This window comes from Podarcis raffonei, chromosome 9 (assembly GCF_027172205.1).
Source record: "Podarcis raffonei isolate rPodRaf1 chromosome 9, rPodRaf1.pri, whole genome shotgun sequence".
Classification (NCBI taxonomy): domain Eukaryota; kingdom Metazoa; phylum Chordata; class Lepidosauria; order Squamata; family Lacertidae; genus Podarcis; species Podarcis raffonei.
The window spans coordinates 63,483,652-63,501,552 of NC_070610.1; the positions used below are offsets into that span (position 1 = coordinate 63,483,652).

Consider the following 17,901-nt stretch of genomic DNA (forward strand, 5'->3'; position numbering starts at 1 on the left):
GGCTTCTTTAATGTATAAATAACTTTCTGGAGCTCACACAAGCACAAAATATTACAATAACTGTAAGCCAATAAATAAAGAAGTCCAACAAACACAATTTCAAAGAAAATTCTTAAAAATTCACCAAGAGGATTAGGGACAGCTGACGCAAGTTTTTAAAACCCACACAGCTAAGGATTTTCTCAGGATCTAAGAGAAAATGTGGTTCGCAACACAGAACTACTAAAAAGAACTGAAAATTACCTTCAAGTCATTGTTTTTCCAATTTACCACCATGTGTGTTTCAATGAGGTATGTGTAAAATTAGCGAGGGGGGGGATGAGTTAACCTTCAGTGTCCTTCACAATTGCTGCTCTTCCATCTTCAAAACCTGCTTACTGACCCTTGATCAATTATAAATCTGTCATGCTAGCTCAGTTGATTAAAATCGCATTAATAGCTCCATTTTGGAAGACAGCAGTAGGCACAAGGGGGGGAAAGCAACTACTGGTAAACTGGTGCCAACGTGCACATCTGCCAAGAAATTAACACGCTTGCAGCTAACAACTACAGTAACCTCAATATTTGCTTGCAATTCTGTGGATGTTATTGACACACACCAGTGGCGTAGCGTGGGGGGTGCAGGGGGGGCCGGTCGCACCGGGCGCAACATCTGGGGGTTAGGGTTAGGGGGCGCAAATCCACGGGTTAGGGGGCGCAAATCCAGGGGTTAGGGGGCGCAAATTACTTGCCTTGCCCCGGGTGCTGACAACCCACGCTACGCCACTGACACACACACATACACATAAACTACAGTCCAAATAAAAGACTGAGGACATGTTCACACCATATACTTAAAGCACTATGACACCACTTTAAACAGTCATGGCATCCCCCAAGAATGCAGGGAGCTATAGTTTGTAAAGTGTGCTGAGAGATGTTACAAAGCTACAGTTCTGAGTGTGGTTTAACAGTCAACCTCTTTTCACACAAAACTCTAAGAACTGTAGCTCTGTGAGGGGAATAGGGGTCTCCTAACAATTCTCAGCACCCATAATTCTTTGGGGAAGGCCGTGACTGTTCAAAGTATTGAAAGCTGAGCTGCTGAACAGAATCTTGGGCTGGGGCGTTGTTTAGGGGGCTTTGTTGGGAGACAGTTGTTGCCATTAATTTTTTGTATCTTCATCTGGGATCTTATGATTTATGTGGAAATTGTTCAATTTGGTGAAGAACTTTTTGATGCTGTTTATTGTTTATGACTGATTTTGTTATTTTTGTAGTTATGTATTTTTTTTATATGTTGCAAGCCGCCCTGGGCATGGCTTTAATTTTGGAAAGGCGGCATACAAATAAAACGACTGACTGATTGATTGGTATCCTAGCACATCCAGTGTATGGTATAAATGGAGTCTGATTGAAACTGGGGAGTTAAACCAAGCTAATGCAGATCACCATCCTCATCACCATTGTTTAATCGATTTAATATCTTCGCTTATTGCCACGTGAAGACTCTGTAAATGACTTACAACGTTTTAAAAACACCAAGAAGAAAAAATATTACATTAAAAACCATACAAAAATCCACAGAATGTGCCCACACCACATGCATATTTTTCACACACCAAAAAAGGATGACACGTATGTTCTCATGACAAAAGATGATCACTTTTCAAAAGTGAGGAAAATATTTATGCAACAGACCTCCTCCTCCATTTGCGATCCATCTTGGAAGTCTTAACACATGTACTGTGGAACCTCGGGTTGCGAACGTGATCCGTGCAGGAGGCACATTCGCAACCTGCAGCATTCACAACCTGCAGCGCTGCGTCTGCACACGCATGTGACGCAATTCAGCATTTCTGCTCATGTGCAAAGCACAATTTTGTGCTTATGCACATGCTCGAGCGCCGAAACCCAGAAGTAACCCATTCCGGGACTTCCAGGTTCGGCGCGTCCATAACCCAAAAGCGCACAACCCACAGCGTTCACAACTTGAGGTATGACTGTATATAAATATTGTAGGGATTCAAGAGGCACTCCTACCCTGCCAGAGCCCTCAGATATGGGAACAGGATCCATGAGAGAGATGGCTGAAGGCAGCCAGGAAGTGGGGAGGAAGGCACAGCAGCCCTCCCTGGAAGGCAGTCATCACTTGGGTCCTCCAGTAATCCAGTTCCCTTGAGCCAAAGGGAAGCATTTGAATGGAGAACAGCCTCCTTGTGGTTAAAGGATCTATTCAAGAGACAAATTTGACATGGATGGAAAGCTGCTTATAAAAGACAGTGGTGGGGTTAGGAAGTAGACCCCCTCAGTTCTGTATCTGTTACCCTCTCTATTAGTTTTGCCAACAGCTTTCATTTCCTTCACATCATCAGTTTCCTTGGCACTTCTATGACTTCAGGTTGTTCTTTCTTTCCCTATCTTCATGCAATTACTAAACAATCCACTACCGGGAGAAATTGTAGCCTATGGTGATCCAGCAGGCCTGTGTTTACCAGAGGGAGCAAGCTGAGAACAGCCGTGTTAAGATCTGCAAGCAATTAACCATCAAAGATGGTGCTTCCCTGTGTTCCAGAACAGCTGAACCAAGGTCTCGGGAAGCATAAGTAGCAGACTGATAAGAGAACACCCCTTCAGAATGCACTTATCGGGCGTTTTTTCCCTGTAGCGCATGACATCAAACAACAAGAGCAAAAGATCATGGTGGGTCTGCCTCTCTTTGGCTAAAGTAGTCTTTGCAACATCAGTAATATGTGGGGCTGTCTGAAAAAACCATAAAGGGATTAGCTCTAAACAGCATATATTTTCTCCTTCATTGCAGATGCCGGAGGTGATGAGAGGAAGGGAAAGGGAGCACTTTCTGAAAACCAAATTAGGAAAAGTGGAGAGGTTGCAGGAGCTATTTTAACAGCTCGCAAGTTTACAAACTGTCAATTTCCATAACGCACTTGGAATACAAAGCTACCACCGTGAACAATCCCGGCATTCTCAGCACCGTTCACAAAGCACGAAGCTGCCTTTCTGCTTTGTGGCATTGATAGGAGACTATGAACCTAGTATTTTCTAAAAACAGTTGCACTCTCCTCAATACAAAGAGCCAATTAATTGCAGCCTTAGGAACAGTTGGCAGGCTTAACAACATGCAAAAATTTTTTGGGGGGGGGGAGAGAGAGCAGCAACTGCTAATTTAATGACCAGAGTGACTTTTCCTCTTTTGTTTCCAGCTCCTTCACAGCTTTGCTTTCTATAATATTGCAAAAATGATGGCATTGTCTTCCTGCTTCATTCTTTTCATTATGAAATACATTCACACCTCTTCCTAGGAGATTTCATGCAGATGTGATTTTTAAAGGCAATGACACCCCCCCTCCCAAAAAGGTGGATGTGCATTGCTTTCAAAAGTCGGTGACCTCCCATTCTGATACATAGCTCTGATCCGATGCTTCTGGAAATGCTTTTGACCCCACCATGCTCCCCATTAAAGGATTTGCTGTGCCATTTTTGTCTCCTTTGAGGGTAGAGTCGAAGGGCTGACCTACTGTGCATTTAATGCCATGTGAAACCTAGGCATGTGTAGGCACATGAGTTACCTGGTTTCTGCAATCATGTTGTCTCCAAAAACATAGACAAAGAAGTGAACATTAGATAAAGTCTGCATCTATCGGCACACATGCTTGGATGACGATGAGAATAATTATATAAAGAGTTCTATACCACTTTTTGGGGGGCAGGGGCGCTGTGGTCTAAACCACAGAGCCTAGGACTTGCCGATCAGAAGGTCGGCGGTTCAAATCCCTGCGACGGGGTGAGCTCCCATTGCTCAGTCCCTGCTCCTGCCAACCTAGCAGTTCGAAAGCACGAAGTGCAAGTAGATAAATAGGTACCGCTCCGGCGGGAAGGTAAACAGCATTTCCGTGTGCTGCTCTGGTTTGCTAGAAGCGGCTTAGTCATGCTGGCCACATGACCTGGAAAGCTGTACGCCGGCTCCCTCGGCCAGTAAAGAGAGATGAGTGCCGCAACCCCAGAGTCATCCGCAACTGGACCTAATGGTCAGGGTCCCTTTTACCTTTACCTTGATACCACTTTTTACAAAATATGTCAAAGCAGTGTACAGCAATGCAAAATAATGAAAGTTCCCAAAATTGCATATTTATTATGTATGCTTCAGTAGACCAAGGATAAATAACAAAAAGTGAATAGTGGAGAGTCCAGAAATGCCTTGGCAAACAATAATGTCTCTGACTACTGGCAGAAACACATTGCAGAAGGTGCCCATTGAATCTATAAGAGGAGACTGTTTCATAATATAGGTGCCACCACAGAGAACATCCTTTTCCAAATCAATTCATTGGTGCATTGTCCTCCAGCACTGTCCTCCAAGCACAATGGCAGATACACATAATCTTGAACACACACTTGCATAATGGAAATTATGCACACACATGAAAATGGCACAGCATGATTAATAGGGAGTGGGGTTGCCTTCCTTGCCCCACCCTGAGCATTGGGCAGGTTGCTAGACTTTTGGCATCCATCTGTCTTGAAAGACAACTGAATGCGCCTCAAACCACTGTTCTAGCAGCACCAAAGTGATCTCCCTGGGACACAAGCCTGGGCAGTGGATTATGGAGGTCCGATCCATTAGTGTGGGCCATCTGCAGTGACAAAGCCAACACATGAGCAGCTGCAACTGGTACAGTTCAGAAACTGGCAGCATCTCTTCTAGAGATTGTCAGCATCTGAACTGACACTTAGTTCTGTGCTATGTTTGAGCAGAGACTCAACTGCTCACATAATTAAAAATCAGGGTGATTGGAATCATTTATGAACCGTTTATATGCCTCACATATGCAATTGACCTAATTGCACATCATTCCCCATTTGAAATCACAATATTACTAAGCACTCTAATGCAGAACGGAATCACTGTTATGCATGGCATATTCAGTTGCTCTATTTCACAACAGCTTGTATTCTTAAGCCTCTTGCTTTTATTTTTCACAAATGCAATGAAAATGTTTGCTATCCATGCACTTATTCACACCGGCAAGTTTTCAGGCTTCATACGGGGAGTGGAGGAATCAATGATCTTTGTGGCATCCCTATTCATATCTTAGCTAGGCAATATACCAGGTTGCCATTGTCAGCAACAATGTTTGCAACCGCCTATCACTTGAATCACCTAGTTGGCATGGTTACTTCCCACAGCAACACTGGTTGCCTCAATATTGTCTAAAACACTTGCTATTGTTAAAAGTTTGCAGGGGGGGTAGAGACCTGCACTAAACCCAAGAAATCAATAAATGTCAGAATCTAGATAATATTTGGGATATTGAAGGGAAAGGATACAGGCCACAGCAGTTCTCCTGAACTGCGCTAAAGGAAATTCCTGGGTTTAGACTACGCAAACTAGCCTGGCCAGGCTGGTTAAATATATGCCATTATGAATCAATGCCCAGGCATCTATCTATACATCAAAGAAGGTGCTCAGGTCTGTGCAAAACAGAGGGTGCCAAGGTGAGGGGTGTGTGGAAGGTGCCAGGAAAAGTTCACAGGAGGCTTGGGGTTTGGGGGCTAAAGGTGTGCTGGGAAAGAGAAGGAGAACAAAGCAAAACCAGTGTGGTGCTGGCTGGAGGAAGCTGCACTAAAAGACAAGGAGCCATGCCTGACTGCTACTTTGGACCCAACCCTGCTGAAGCCATGAGAGGGGCAACGAGAGACACTCTTGGGGTATAATGTTCTGCACCTCATCTACTTCAGACTTCCAGGTGTAAATATGTGCTCATAAACCATATTTCTTAAAGACACTAGCCTCTGCTGTGCCTCAATCTTCCCAAAGGAAACTCAATCCAGTATATGTAAGCACCTGGAACCCCTGGAACCTCATGTAGCTGCTTGGCAGAGAATGTAAAAACATAAAAAGAGCCTGCTTGGTGAGGCCAATGGCCCATCAAGTCCAGCATTCTGCTCTCACAATGGCCAGCTACTGTTTGGTTTGGGAAAACCAAAGTAGGAACTAAGTGCAAAAGCACTCTCCCCACTTGTGTGGGCTAAACCAGACCTACTGCTGATGCCAACCATCAAGACAGAGCATAGCCATCATAGCTAGTGGCCATGCAGAAACATCCGAGTTTTGCATGGCTGAAATATAATCAATTGGACAATGAGCTGCATTCATTGCTCCGTCTAATTTTTTGCCTGTGGTCTGAGAGTGACTTCACATGGGAAAATTATGGGGTGGGATTCATGTGGACATCCTTGACTCTTCACACATTGCCATCCCACACATGTTTGCCAATGCCTGAAGAGGGATTCTTTCTTTTCATATCCCAACATCATGTACAACTTGGGTCGTTGGTAGATGTAAAGGGGGGCATGTTTAACTTTAGCAGTGGAGTTCTGGGAGAATTTTGCTACACAGCTTCTGACTATTTCCTGACCAGGCTGAGGAAAGCTGGGCAGCCCTAGGAACAGCCAATGAAGTAAAATAAGAGTAGGGAGCAAAAAGAAATGTTGGATCCTTTAAGTTATGTTAAGTCTACCTGATAAAAATTAAGAATTATCAGTCCATTTCAAATCCAGACTTTATTAATCACATAATGATTGATTTATTCATGAGCAAGGAATATATAATAATTAGGAATAATTATCATTTATCTTATATGTGTTGCCTAGCTTGGAAAATGCACACAGCATTTTCCTGCTAAATACTATGTGTAAGATTTCTGATTTAAATCTTTTCCACTGTAGCAGAAAAACCATACAATACTCCAGCACAAGCTTCAGCTTATTGCCTACTGGGGGCTTTTTGCTTTTGATATCTTTTTTTTCTCTCCCTCTCCTTTCATTTCCTCCCTCATCTTTCTTTTCAATTTCTTTTTTAAGCATGGCTTGTCAGATAAACCTAGCACAACTTTCAAGAAACTTTTTGCCTTTCATCTTCCTCCTCCCTCCATCTCTAATTCTCAGCTTATTGTGTGCTCAGGAAACCTACTTTAAATTTAACCTTGCTCTCACAGATCTCATTCCAATCAGACAACAACAGCTGAAACCACTGTGTTTACCACCCTAGTACAGCCCTGAAATATAATTTGAGCATCACATATAAATATAATAATTTGCTATGTTATCTTTGTTGAAACCGCAAATGTTGGCCTTTTGGGATATGGAGTGCTTTTGCCGCATAGCTAAACCAGCAAAATCTAACCTATAGCAAAGTAAATGTAAAGCTATACAGCATAAACTTTCCTGTTCACACATACCTGGAGTAGTCATGTGTTAAGAATAACAAGAACCAGTCTATATTCAAGCTTTCCAGTCTAGCCAAGTCCTTTTAATCACTGGCTGTTTGAAAGTTTACCATATCTTGTGGATCTTCAGCTTCCATTTCACAATGAGGTTTGGGGCACCACAGCATAAATATATGCAAGGTGCAAGGACACCTGAGAGCCAGTTGCTGTGATGGAAGTGGAGGGTATGAGTACACCACACCCATTAGGGTCTTTGCTCCCCAAGACTGCTTCCTCCTCTTCCAGTTATGGTCCAAAGCAGCCTCTCCCAATCTGGTTCCCTCCAGATCTTTTTGGACTACAACTCCCATCATTCCTGACCAATGCGTCATGCTGGCTGGGTCTTTGTGAGTCCAACAACATTTGGAGGGAACCAAGTTGGAGAACGCTGGTCTAGAGCAAGCTTGGCAGTTCTCTGAAACACATCAAGCGCTCTTGATCAGTAATAGTGGCAAACATCCCTGAAACATGGCAGACCCCTAATTACTGATCTTCCCTGTTGTATGCAGCCACTGCATGTGAGAATGCAGGTTGTGTTCTAAGCCATCCTGTTAGCTCAGATGAGACAACCGTGAGGTCCTAGATGCAGCATGATGCAGAATCCTTGGCAACACCCTGGCAAATGTGTTGGGACTCCTAACAAACAAGCTGATATGGAAATGATTCAATGGTAGAAGGTCTGAAAGCCACTTCTTGGCAGGACAGAGCACAAAATACCCTGGCATTGCAAATCAAGAGCTTAGATAGAATCTCTTCAGCTGCTCAGACCCTGGTATGCAGTTGCACCAATTCCAGGATCTTTGACAAGTTACTTGCTCCAAAAAGTTAGAGGAACTCATGCATGGAGAAGGATGGGGAAAAGGAGAAAACATCTGCTCAACTGGAACATCAATGAACTGTCCTCACTGATATCTCAGACATACTGATACACAAGACCATTTAAGATATGTACACATTTACCCCAACTATCCACAGGAACATATTCTTATGAATGTTATATTTGTAACCTGGGCAATCTACAGTTCTGACTGCACCTACTCAGAAGACTTTCTTGTGATAGTCACAGCTGGAAAATATCCTGTCACAATTGCAGAAATCACCACCAGAAAGCTATGGCTGCACTGATTAATTGCCCAGGTCACACATGACATTCCCTATGCGAAAAGCATCCCCCAAGGACACCCAGGGCATGTTATGTGAAGATTTTGTTTGTTTGTTTTGGTTTATATGAATTGGCCCATCTTCAGCTAGTTATTACTTCAGACAAGATAAACAAGATGGATTCAACTTCTCTAATTTTCATCCTGACAAAACTGCAGAACATTACTACAATGATGGGGTTTCTCTCCTGATATCCATCATCTAAAAGGCACAGCCTGCAGCTATATTTGTCTACCAGGCTCAGATGCTATTTTGGTCCTTCTGTGACATTTAAATAGAAGTGCAATCATTGCCAACCACGTGGCCAGGTTCACTAGCTCCTATAAGCCTCCATCTCTTTGCTTTTTATTAAGAGCAATGCCATAATCATGTCAGTTCCTGAGAATTCAGATAGTTCCAGACTTTGTTCACACATATGTGCAGGCCACTTATTTTCTCGATGGCAGCTACATGTGCAAATTGTCTCCATTGAGAAGCATTGTATTTCAGATGCTATGTTATGGAAGATCTATCCATGGTGTTAGATCTGTCCATTCACATATGCATATTATCACTTGAAATTGCAGTGGGGACTTGAATGTTGGTCTCCCAGACCCTAATCCATGGGTAGGCAAACTAAGGCCCAGGAGCCAGATCCAGCACAATCGCCTTCTAAATCCGGCCCGCGGACAGTCTGGGAATCAGCATGTTTTTACATGAGTAGAATGTGTCCTTTTATTTAAAATGCATCTCTGGGTTATTTGTGGGGCATAGGAATTCATTCATTTTCCCCCAAAATATAGTCTGGCCCCCCACAAGGTCTGAGGGACAGTGGACAGGCCCCCTGCTGAAAAAGTTTGCTGACCCTTGCCCTAATCCAACACTCTAACCACTACACAACATACATGGGTTTGCAAGGTTACTTCATAACCATCCAGAGAAGTGTAGCCACTCAGCAATGAAAGGAGTAAGAAAAAGTTGGTTAATTTACATCCCCATCTCCTGTCTTTTCACACACCACTTTCCAAGTTGGCACTAGAAGGTCATTTAAGAAATTTGGGTTAATACTGTAAATATACATCTGAATCACTCCATTCTAGCTGTTCTAGAAGAGTAATTGCACACTCTGTTATGGCTGTAATTAAATTAATAGATTATCTTTCAGCTAATGCTGACATTGGATTGGCTTGCTACTGTAAGACAACTTATCAGCAACACAAAAAGAGCAATGATGTGGAATGATGAACAAAGAATGGCACTATAGAGAATCAGGTCTGCTTATTCCATTTTTTAAACAAATTATACATATGTTCTGTAGTCATGTAGTGCATAATATCATGGAAAGAAATTTAACTGAGAATGGACTGAAACCTATTGTTTCTGCTCCAAATAAAATGCAACAGGTTCTCCCTTCAACAACCATTAGTTCTCAAATAACTATTAACATGACAAATCTCTCTTCAGCATGTTGCTATTTCCAGCATCCATTAGGAATATGTGGAAGATAAGGGAGAATAGCAACCGAAGGATTGTCTACAAGCCATTACTAAAACCAGGGAAATGTCAGGGGACCACATCAGGGCCATGGTGTAACCTGAAGGATTACCAGGCTCACAAGTTGGAAGCTGGAGATCCAGAAGACAATGTGCTGTGGAAGCTAATGTTGTTCCAGAACCGGAGAGAGCTAATGTAAAATTTCCACCTAGCCAGTCACTATCTCTCAGCTTAGCCTCCATCACTTGATAGTCCTGAGGGCAAAATGGAGGGAGACAAACCACACGTGCTACCTTGGAAGAAATGTGAGGTGTAAACACAACTAATAAATGGGCAGTTTTCTAGTATTTGTGCCAGGCCTTGCCAATCCAAAGACTTCATGCTGCCAGACAATCCAAAGGGTCAATGTTTGCTTATTTCATTTATGTCCCACTGTTCCTCCAAGGAGTTTTTAAGTGCATGTATAGTTCTCATCCCTGTTTCATTCTCACAGCAACCTTGTGAGGTAGGTTAGGCTGAGAGTGAGTGATTAGCCCAAGGTCACTCAGTGATCTTCATGGCTGAATGGTGATTCGAACCATGGTCTCCCAGGTCCGAGACTGACACTCTAACCACTATATCACACCGGCTCTCAATGTTGAGTGCCTTTATTACCTTCAGTACTGAAGAAGCACTCAGATGACTTGGTGTGCGCTGTCCATGGTAGCTCACTAGGCTAGGTTCCAGCTTCAGACTCTGAGGCCAGGACTCTCAATAGGCAACGTTACATATTTAAAATAGAGGTAACTGGTGAGGATTTATTGATACACTAAACTCTAAGCACCTTCAAGAAGAGTAATGTGAGTCCAGTTACCTGCAGTGCACAATACATTCTTGCTGCTTGAAGCAAAGTCCAAATGCCCACCTCCCATTCTAAGGACAACACTTTAAGAAGTCTTGCAGCACCATCCAAACATAAATTCCTGCCTTCATCTATCCCACACCACATGATGCTCCCTGAAGCTGGTCACATCAACTTGTTACATGGCAGGTTCAGCCCTGCAAATTACTGGCTTCCAGCAAAGGTATCAGTCATTCACTTAAATGGGTCTTTATGCTGTAAATTGTGCATTGACTGTCTCCCTTTGCAGGGAAAGCCTCTTGTAACAAGGCTTAAAGGTACAGAGCATGTGCAAGGAAATGGATAGTAATGTACTTGATCCCTCAAACCAAGTGGGCTAGCAAATCCAAATTACATAAATAGAACAGAGGATGATTAGAGTCGACCACAAATTGATTTGTCTGGGACCCAAAGAGACATGTTACCTATTAGCCAGGACATCTTGGGATCAAGAAATGTGTACTGCATGTAAATAGTAATGTAGCCAAAGATCAGAATTCTAAGGCTTGGAAAGTAAGTTGTCCTAGTTTGGCTGTGAGTCAGTCAACCAGCTACAAATCTGGTTACAAACAAACAAACAAACAAACAAACAAACAATAAATCCAGTGACCTTAACAGTGACCTCATCCAGTCCATGTTTTACCAGCTTCTCCATCAGAATATCATTGGGGACTTTGTCCACCAAGCTTGTAACTCAAAGAAAATAACTATATTCATCTGGCACAACTTCTATTTGAGAAGGCCATCCTAGGTTTCCTGGTATTTTAGTAGTAATGCACAGCATTGTAATGCTATGCTAGTACAATAATGTACTAGTATTTTAGTAATAATGCTGCAATCCTTTACACAATTGTGAGCAAATTTCATTGAGCTCAATGGGACCTTGCTCGGAGTAAAGGTGCACAGGATGAGTGCTGTAAATCTTACAGGCAAACAAGCTAATGAGAAGTTTAGAGGCAGATAATGCAACCCACGATGTACCACCACTGTGTATCCTCCATTTGTTGGAATGGGGCTTGTAGAAGATTCACACAAAATCTCCCTTTCAGTTGAGTGGAGGTCATGCCATTGCAGCACTTGCTGATCTGAAGAAAAAAATGTTTATCCTGGAAAATGCATTCATCTTTTTTCACCCATATGGAAACACACACACACACACTTCTCATTGGAGGACTTAGAGGTCAAAATCAACGGACAATCACATATCACTAAATATACTAGAACATGAGACCCGCTATGAGCCATACATAAATTGTGCACTTGGGTGGAAATGCCAGCTAATCCCTGCTTAATTAAAGCAGTGTTCTCAACTCCTGTTGTGTTTAGGGAGTGAAGAGTATAGGACAAGCAATGTACGAAGAAAATAGCAGGCAGCGTGGCTAATCTCAAAGACTTCAGAGCTTTTGAGCTGCATAAATCAGAGCGACTTTTTGAATAGCCTCATAAAACACAATATCATTGCCATTCCGCTCACGGCTTTTGAGTTCTTCCTACAGCATACAGATCATTAGGAAACTTCTAAGCAATCAAGTAATGTGAGTCTGATGAAATTATTCAATCAATGCATAGGCTCAAGGAAGCAGCATAATGCAGAACTGCATAGCTTCAGAATGTCAGAAATGAGAGAGTGAACCCCTTCTTCCTCAGTGTGCATGCTTAAAACAAAAAACACAAAAAACCAAAAACCTCCAGTGGAGGTGATTGTTTTTAGCATTTTCATAAGCATGCTTAATGTAGTCCTCCTGAACTGCCTGCTCCCCTCTGTAATGTTCAAGTCAGCAGAAACACATACAACTATATAAACCCTCTCAATGCTCAGAAATACATAGCCTGCAACATGGATTCCCTTCAATATAACCAGAATAATTATATTAATTAGAAGAGTATGGTTTGCGAGGGGAGATAGCATCTATATTCTGTTACTAACTCTTAGCTTCCATTCTGGTGGCTGGCAAAGAGATGAGTTTGTTATCATAGATACCTTTTCTAAACAGGTAACGTACATGATAACTGTATAAATATAAATACATAGCTGGGTAAATGGATGAGAAATACATGCAAGTTACATTTATATTGGAGAATTCACTGTTACTTTCACCCAATCTCTCTCTCTCACTCACTCACACACACATTTTTCTCTGTATGATACACTGAACTATTGTTTTTTTGCACACTTTAGAAGTGTGATTACATTGAGGAATCATCAGTCTTTTCCTCGTTGAATTCAGAACATCTGTTATACCTGCTGCTTCAATATTTCCCCCCAAGGGAATGTTTAACTTTCATTTCCCTCATTGTCTTTGCAAACCCTCATTTGGAAACACTGTGATTCTAACACTGATTTCCACCATCTCTGTAAACCCTCTCCCGAAATTTAAAATGAACAAAAAGAGTTCTTCTTTCTTGCTTCTTCTGTAAGATAGGAGTTTGTGCAAGGGGTGGGGGGTGGAAATACACCAGAGTCATAGCTCACAAGATTTTCAGACCTGGAAACTAGCGATGAGTTCTATACTTTTGAAAGAATTGCTGCATTTAGCTGCTGACCCAATTTAACACGAAATTGTTGTTTGTTTCCTGGCTACTTATTTTCCATACCCTGCAGGAAATTGAAGGGAGGGGGTGGAGAGAAAGATTGAGAGCTCTGGATGACAATTATCAATTTGCCAGCTTCATGGCAACATAAAGCCATCCATAAAAAAAGCTAATCCCCTTGTCAAATGTACTAATTGTCTTTCCAAGTGAAATTAATTGTCTGAGAAGCCACTTTGGATTCCCCCCTCCCCTTTCTAAGCAAATGTACTTTTGTTGCTGCTTGTAACCACCAATGGCACTTACAAGAAAGCCAGAGAGAGGGGGGGGGGGATAAAAATAAATTACACAGTGCTGTATTTGCCAGCGATAAATAATTAAAGTGGGCATCCAGCAAACATAAATAGCAATTAATGTGAAGAGAGGCGGGGAGAAGGGGCTGTTTGATGCAAAACCACAGTGCAACAGTGCATGGAACTGTTTGCTCAAAAAAGAAAGAAAAGGGTCTTTGCTCTGGGAGTCTCTCCCCCAGCACACCTCACAACCCAACTATTCACTGGTGAAAATAATTGTAATACAAATAATAATACAAGAACGGCTCCAAAACCTTCACCACAGACAGAGAAGGCTGCAACTTCACCTGGTTGTAACAAAGCCCAAACTCTTGTCCCCCCAAGCCACCATTTCAAGTAAATTATTTACTTTCCCTCCTTTTTAAACGCTGTGAACAAACCATACTCTGCCTCTTTTCTAAAGGATGTCTGACGCTGCTAACCTTCAATCCCTCCTATGATATTCAGAGACTCAAGCAAGGACTCCGACAGAGGTCTCTTGCCTTATAAACTCTAAGCTAACTTACACTCCAGAATCTGGCCAAATCCTATAGCGCGAGGTCTCTCTCTCTCTCTCTCTCTCTCTCTCTCTCTCTCTCACACACACACACACACACACACACACACATTCAAAAGCAGGGATTTCTCAGCCTTGATCCTCTTCCCTCAAACATCGCATTACAATCAAGGGCTGGCAGACATGTTTACAAACGAGCATCTCTCAAACGATGAAGCCCCGGTAGACACCAAGTTGTGTGGTTTTTATTTATTTATTGGGGGGGGCTGCTTGGCATTAGCCCCAGAACAGCAGGGAACGATCTCTATTTGTACCTTTCTAGCACAGGATGTGCACATTTTGGAGCGCGGGGGAGGGAAGGAGGAGTGTGAGCGAAGAGTGACAAGACTTTCGACTCTGCTGGTACCTGAAAGGAGCGCGCCTGCTCTCTGTCCCCCTGCTCCGCATCCAGCCAGCAGGGGGACTCTGAGGCTTCCCCCACCCCCAGTACGTTTGGATCGCTTATCTTCTTGCGAGCCAAAGCAGCCTGCTCGTTCCATGCTCTCTCTGCCTTCGTGCGCTGCTTACAAAGCAGTCCAGCAAACGCGCGCGCACACACAGAGACTCCTTCCTCCTCCCCAACACATTTTTATTTTATTTTTTGCTAAGCAAAACATCCCCCACGGATGCATTTTTTTAATTTTAAGCAGGGGAATGGGGATAGAGAGTTGGAGGATGCTCTCGGTTTGATGCTGATGGGGGAAAGCCCTGGCTAGATGATTTTTCTCTTTCCCTTTTTTTGCAAGGATTCTGAACAAGCGAGGGATGGAGTTATTTCCTGTGCCTCCCTCTCTCTCTCCCCACCCCCTCCAGTGGTTGGCAAATGCGAGCTTCAGGCTCGCTCTCCCTGCAGAAAGAGCTCTGTGAATCCGAAGCACCGCGATGCCCCTCATCCTCCTCGCGCGCTCGAGTCCCCGTGTGGCCGTCAACGCGGCTGCCAATAGGTGGGGCCCAAAAGCAGCTTCGGGGGAGCGCGGGTAAAGGGGAAAGCCGCGGCTCCTTTAACCCTTGCCGTGCTGCATCCATTCAACGCTCTTTGCTGGAGAAGAGGCTCGCGAAGCGGGGCTGGCTCTCCCGCTGCCTTCTTCCTCCCACCCCCAAAGAGAAGAGGGGACATCACCATCCATCCAGCACTGGAGAGGGTGGCCGTGGGGCGCGCGCGGGAGGCCCGGTCAACGTATAAACCTTTACAGAGCCCACGATCCTCCCGCGTCGCGGGCTTCCTGGCTGGCGGGGGGGGGAGAGAGAGAGAGAGAGAGAGAGAGAGAGAGAGAGAGAGACTGGACGCTATTCCTGCCTCCCGCCCGTTTGGAGGGAGGTTGAGCCCCACGGCGCTCAGTCCCCTCCCCTTTCGCGAAGATCTGCTTGGCCAAATGGAAGAGCGCACGTTGCCAAACCACCTGTTCCTCCGTACGGGGGGGGGAGGGGAAGGGGGCGGACGTACGTTGTGTTGCAACGTGGGGCCAATGTGCGTGCGTGTGCGGTGCAGGTTTGCAAGCTTTATAATACATGGGGGGGGGGGCGTTTCAGGCTTTCCCCGCTAGCAGCGGCGGGAAGCCAGGGGCGAGGGATTTCTGCTCGAGAGGACGAGCTAGCTGCGCGCACACACACACTATGCAAAAAGCAAACTCTGGTTGTTTACCTTCATTTGTAGAGGGGACTAGAAAATAAGCCCCCCCCCCGCAAACTCCCCAACACAGATATTCGCGCTCGAATCTAGAAAACCCATGCAGCAAACGCAACGTAGCCGATTATGGGGGCGGTTATTATTTCGTTCAGTAAGAGGAAGCGGGGGAGAGAGAAATACTGCCCGGGGCAGCTGGAGGCGGGAGGAGGCTGGCGAGGAAAGCGGGGAAAGGCTGCGAAGTAAGCCCGCTGCAGTCGCAGCTCCGGCGCGCCTTACCGATGTGGATGATCGAATCTGCCAGCGCCGCTTCCCAGGTTCCGGTCCAGCACACGGACACGAGCAAAGCGAGGGGGAAAACTTCCATCTCCTGCGCTTCGGGCAAGCGGGGAGGAGTGGTTGGTTCGGGAAACGGGGGGTAGTAGTAAGGAGGGGGGGCAGGAGGTTAGCGATCACACCAGCGACAAGGACGAAGGAAGCCCAAGAAAAGAGAGACGAGAGTTTGAGGAGCCTCTAAATCCCGGTTGGATCCTCCAAGGGAAAAAAAATTAAAGGGGGAAAGGAAAAAGCTGCAAGAGGGAGCCGATCCCAGGCTGGTTGGGGAGCCTCTCGCAACGAGCCCCGCGTCACTTCGGGGGGCGGCCGGGCATCACCAGAGTTGTGGGGAGTTGCTGCAGCAAATCCATCCAGCACATCACCGCCGCCGCCAGAGATGTCAATCGGGAAGCAGTTCGGCGTGTCCCTGTGTCGATCACACCATCCTCAGCCTTTTTATTGTTATGTTTCAGTGGTATATCTTTTAAATATATAGGGTTGTTTTCCTTCGGGGCGATCCGCAAGGCCAGGTCCCCACCGCCGCTCCAGTGGGGCAACTTGCAACCGGCAAACCGACGGACCCTTCCAGTGCCCCCCACAGCCAGCCAGCCAGCCGGTGCTCGAGAGAGAAGGAGGGGGGGAAATATAACAATTTTAAAATATATATAATAACTGCAGCTTTTCTTTCCAATCTCCCATGCGAGGGACTAGATCCTTGCAAAGTGTGTGTGTGTGTGTGTGGCGAGGGAGAGCGCTCTTCGTCTCCAAGCTTCCCTCCAAAAAATAATAATGATGACGATGATTTTTTAAAAAAAACACCCCAAAACCACCCAAAGTGAACTTCAAGGCAATGCAGCTGGGAATGCAGAACTAGATCTCGATCTTCTTCCTGCTCCACCAAAAGAAAGGGGGTGGGGAGGGGGAGAAGCAACTGATCGCTTTTTTTGCTTCCCCCCCGCAGCTGGTTGGTGCGGGGAGTGAAGAGAGCGACCGCTGCGAAAACGGCTCTCCAACGTGGTCACCCGAGATAGCAGTTCCACGGAGAGCTGGATGCAGCCAGGAAGCCAAGCAGCGGCAGCCCCGGGACTTGTGAAGATGGTCTTCTGCAGTAGAAGCAGCAGCAGCAGCAGCCGAGGAGGCGGTTTGGAGCTTGCTTGGTTGGTGGGATGCAGAGAGAGAGAGAGAGTCCCCTAGCTGTTGGCAGCTCCGCCGCTAGCTAGCACGTTGCTTAGAAATGGATCACCTAGGAGAGAGAGAGAGAGGAGAGTGCTATCAGCCAGAGAGGAGGAATAGAGGCGAAGAACCGAAAGGCAGGCTTCCTAACAACCACTTTCTCCCCCTATCTGGTGTATGAGGGAGAAGCAACGTTAGAATAGCTTCAGCTCCGCCTGCTAAGCTGGTCTGTGGTAGGGGGCCGGTGAGAGGGATCTTCAATGGGTGTGAAAAGCATATTTCAGGTGGGGGGGATCACTTCAGCCCGAAGGCGAGAGGGCACCGAAGTGGGGGATTCTTTTGGTTGGGCATTTATTTGGCCCTAGTTTAGAGCGCGTTGGCTTCCGCCTCTCGACACGTTTAACCTTGCAACTTCCACCGCAGAGCTCAAGTTGGAAGTCTTTGGAAAGTGAATCAGGGGCAGGGCTTCAAGATGCGGAGCCGGAGCGGGGTGGGAAGGAGGGGAAGTATCCAGGACAGCTGATTCCGAAGGGAGGAGAATAAAAATAAGGCTCCAGAGCGCTATTAATATGCACTTAATTATCGACGTT

At 45.1% G+C, this 17,901-nt stretch overlaps 1 protein-coding gene across 6 annotated transcripts in view; it reads right to left on the reverse strand.

The window, feature by feature from the left end:
- The window catches only part of GRID2 (glutamate ionotropic receptor delta type subunit 2), an 824,474-nt gene extending 806,874 nt beyond the window's left edge, over nt 1-17,600 (reverse strand). For 4 of the 6 annotated variants that reach the window (XM_053404060.1, XM_053404064.1, XM_053404063.1 and 1 more), the window contains exon 1: nt 16,103-17,600. In XM_053404060.1, coding sequence (XP_053260035.1) covers nt 16,103-16,190 — 88 coding nt within the window. In that variant the 5' untranslated portion in view covers nt 16,191-17,600. The remainder of the gene's footprint in view (nt 1-16,102) is intronic. The other 2 variants (XM_053404061.1, XM_053404066.1) reach the window with 1 other exon arrangement.
- Between the last annotated feature and the right edge of the window lie 301 nt (nt 17,601-17,901).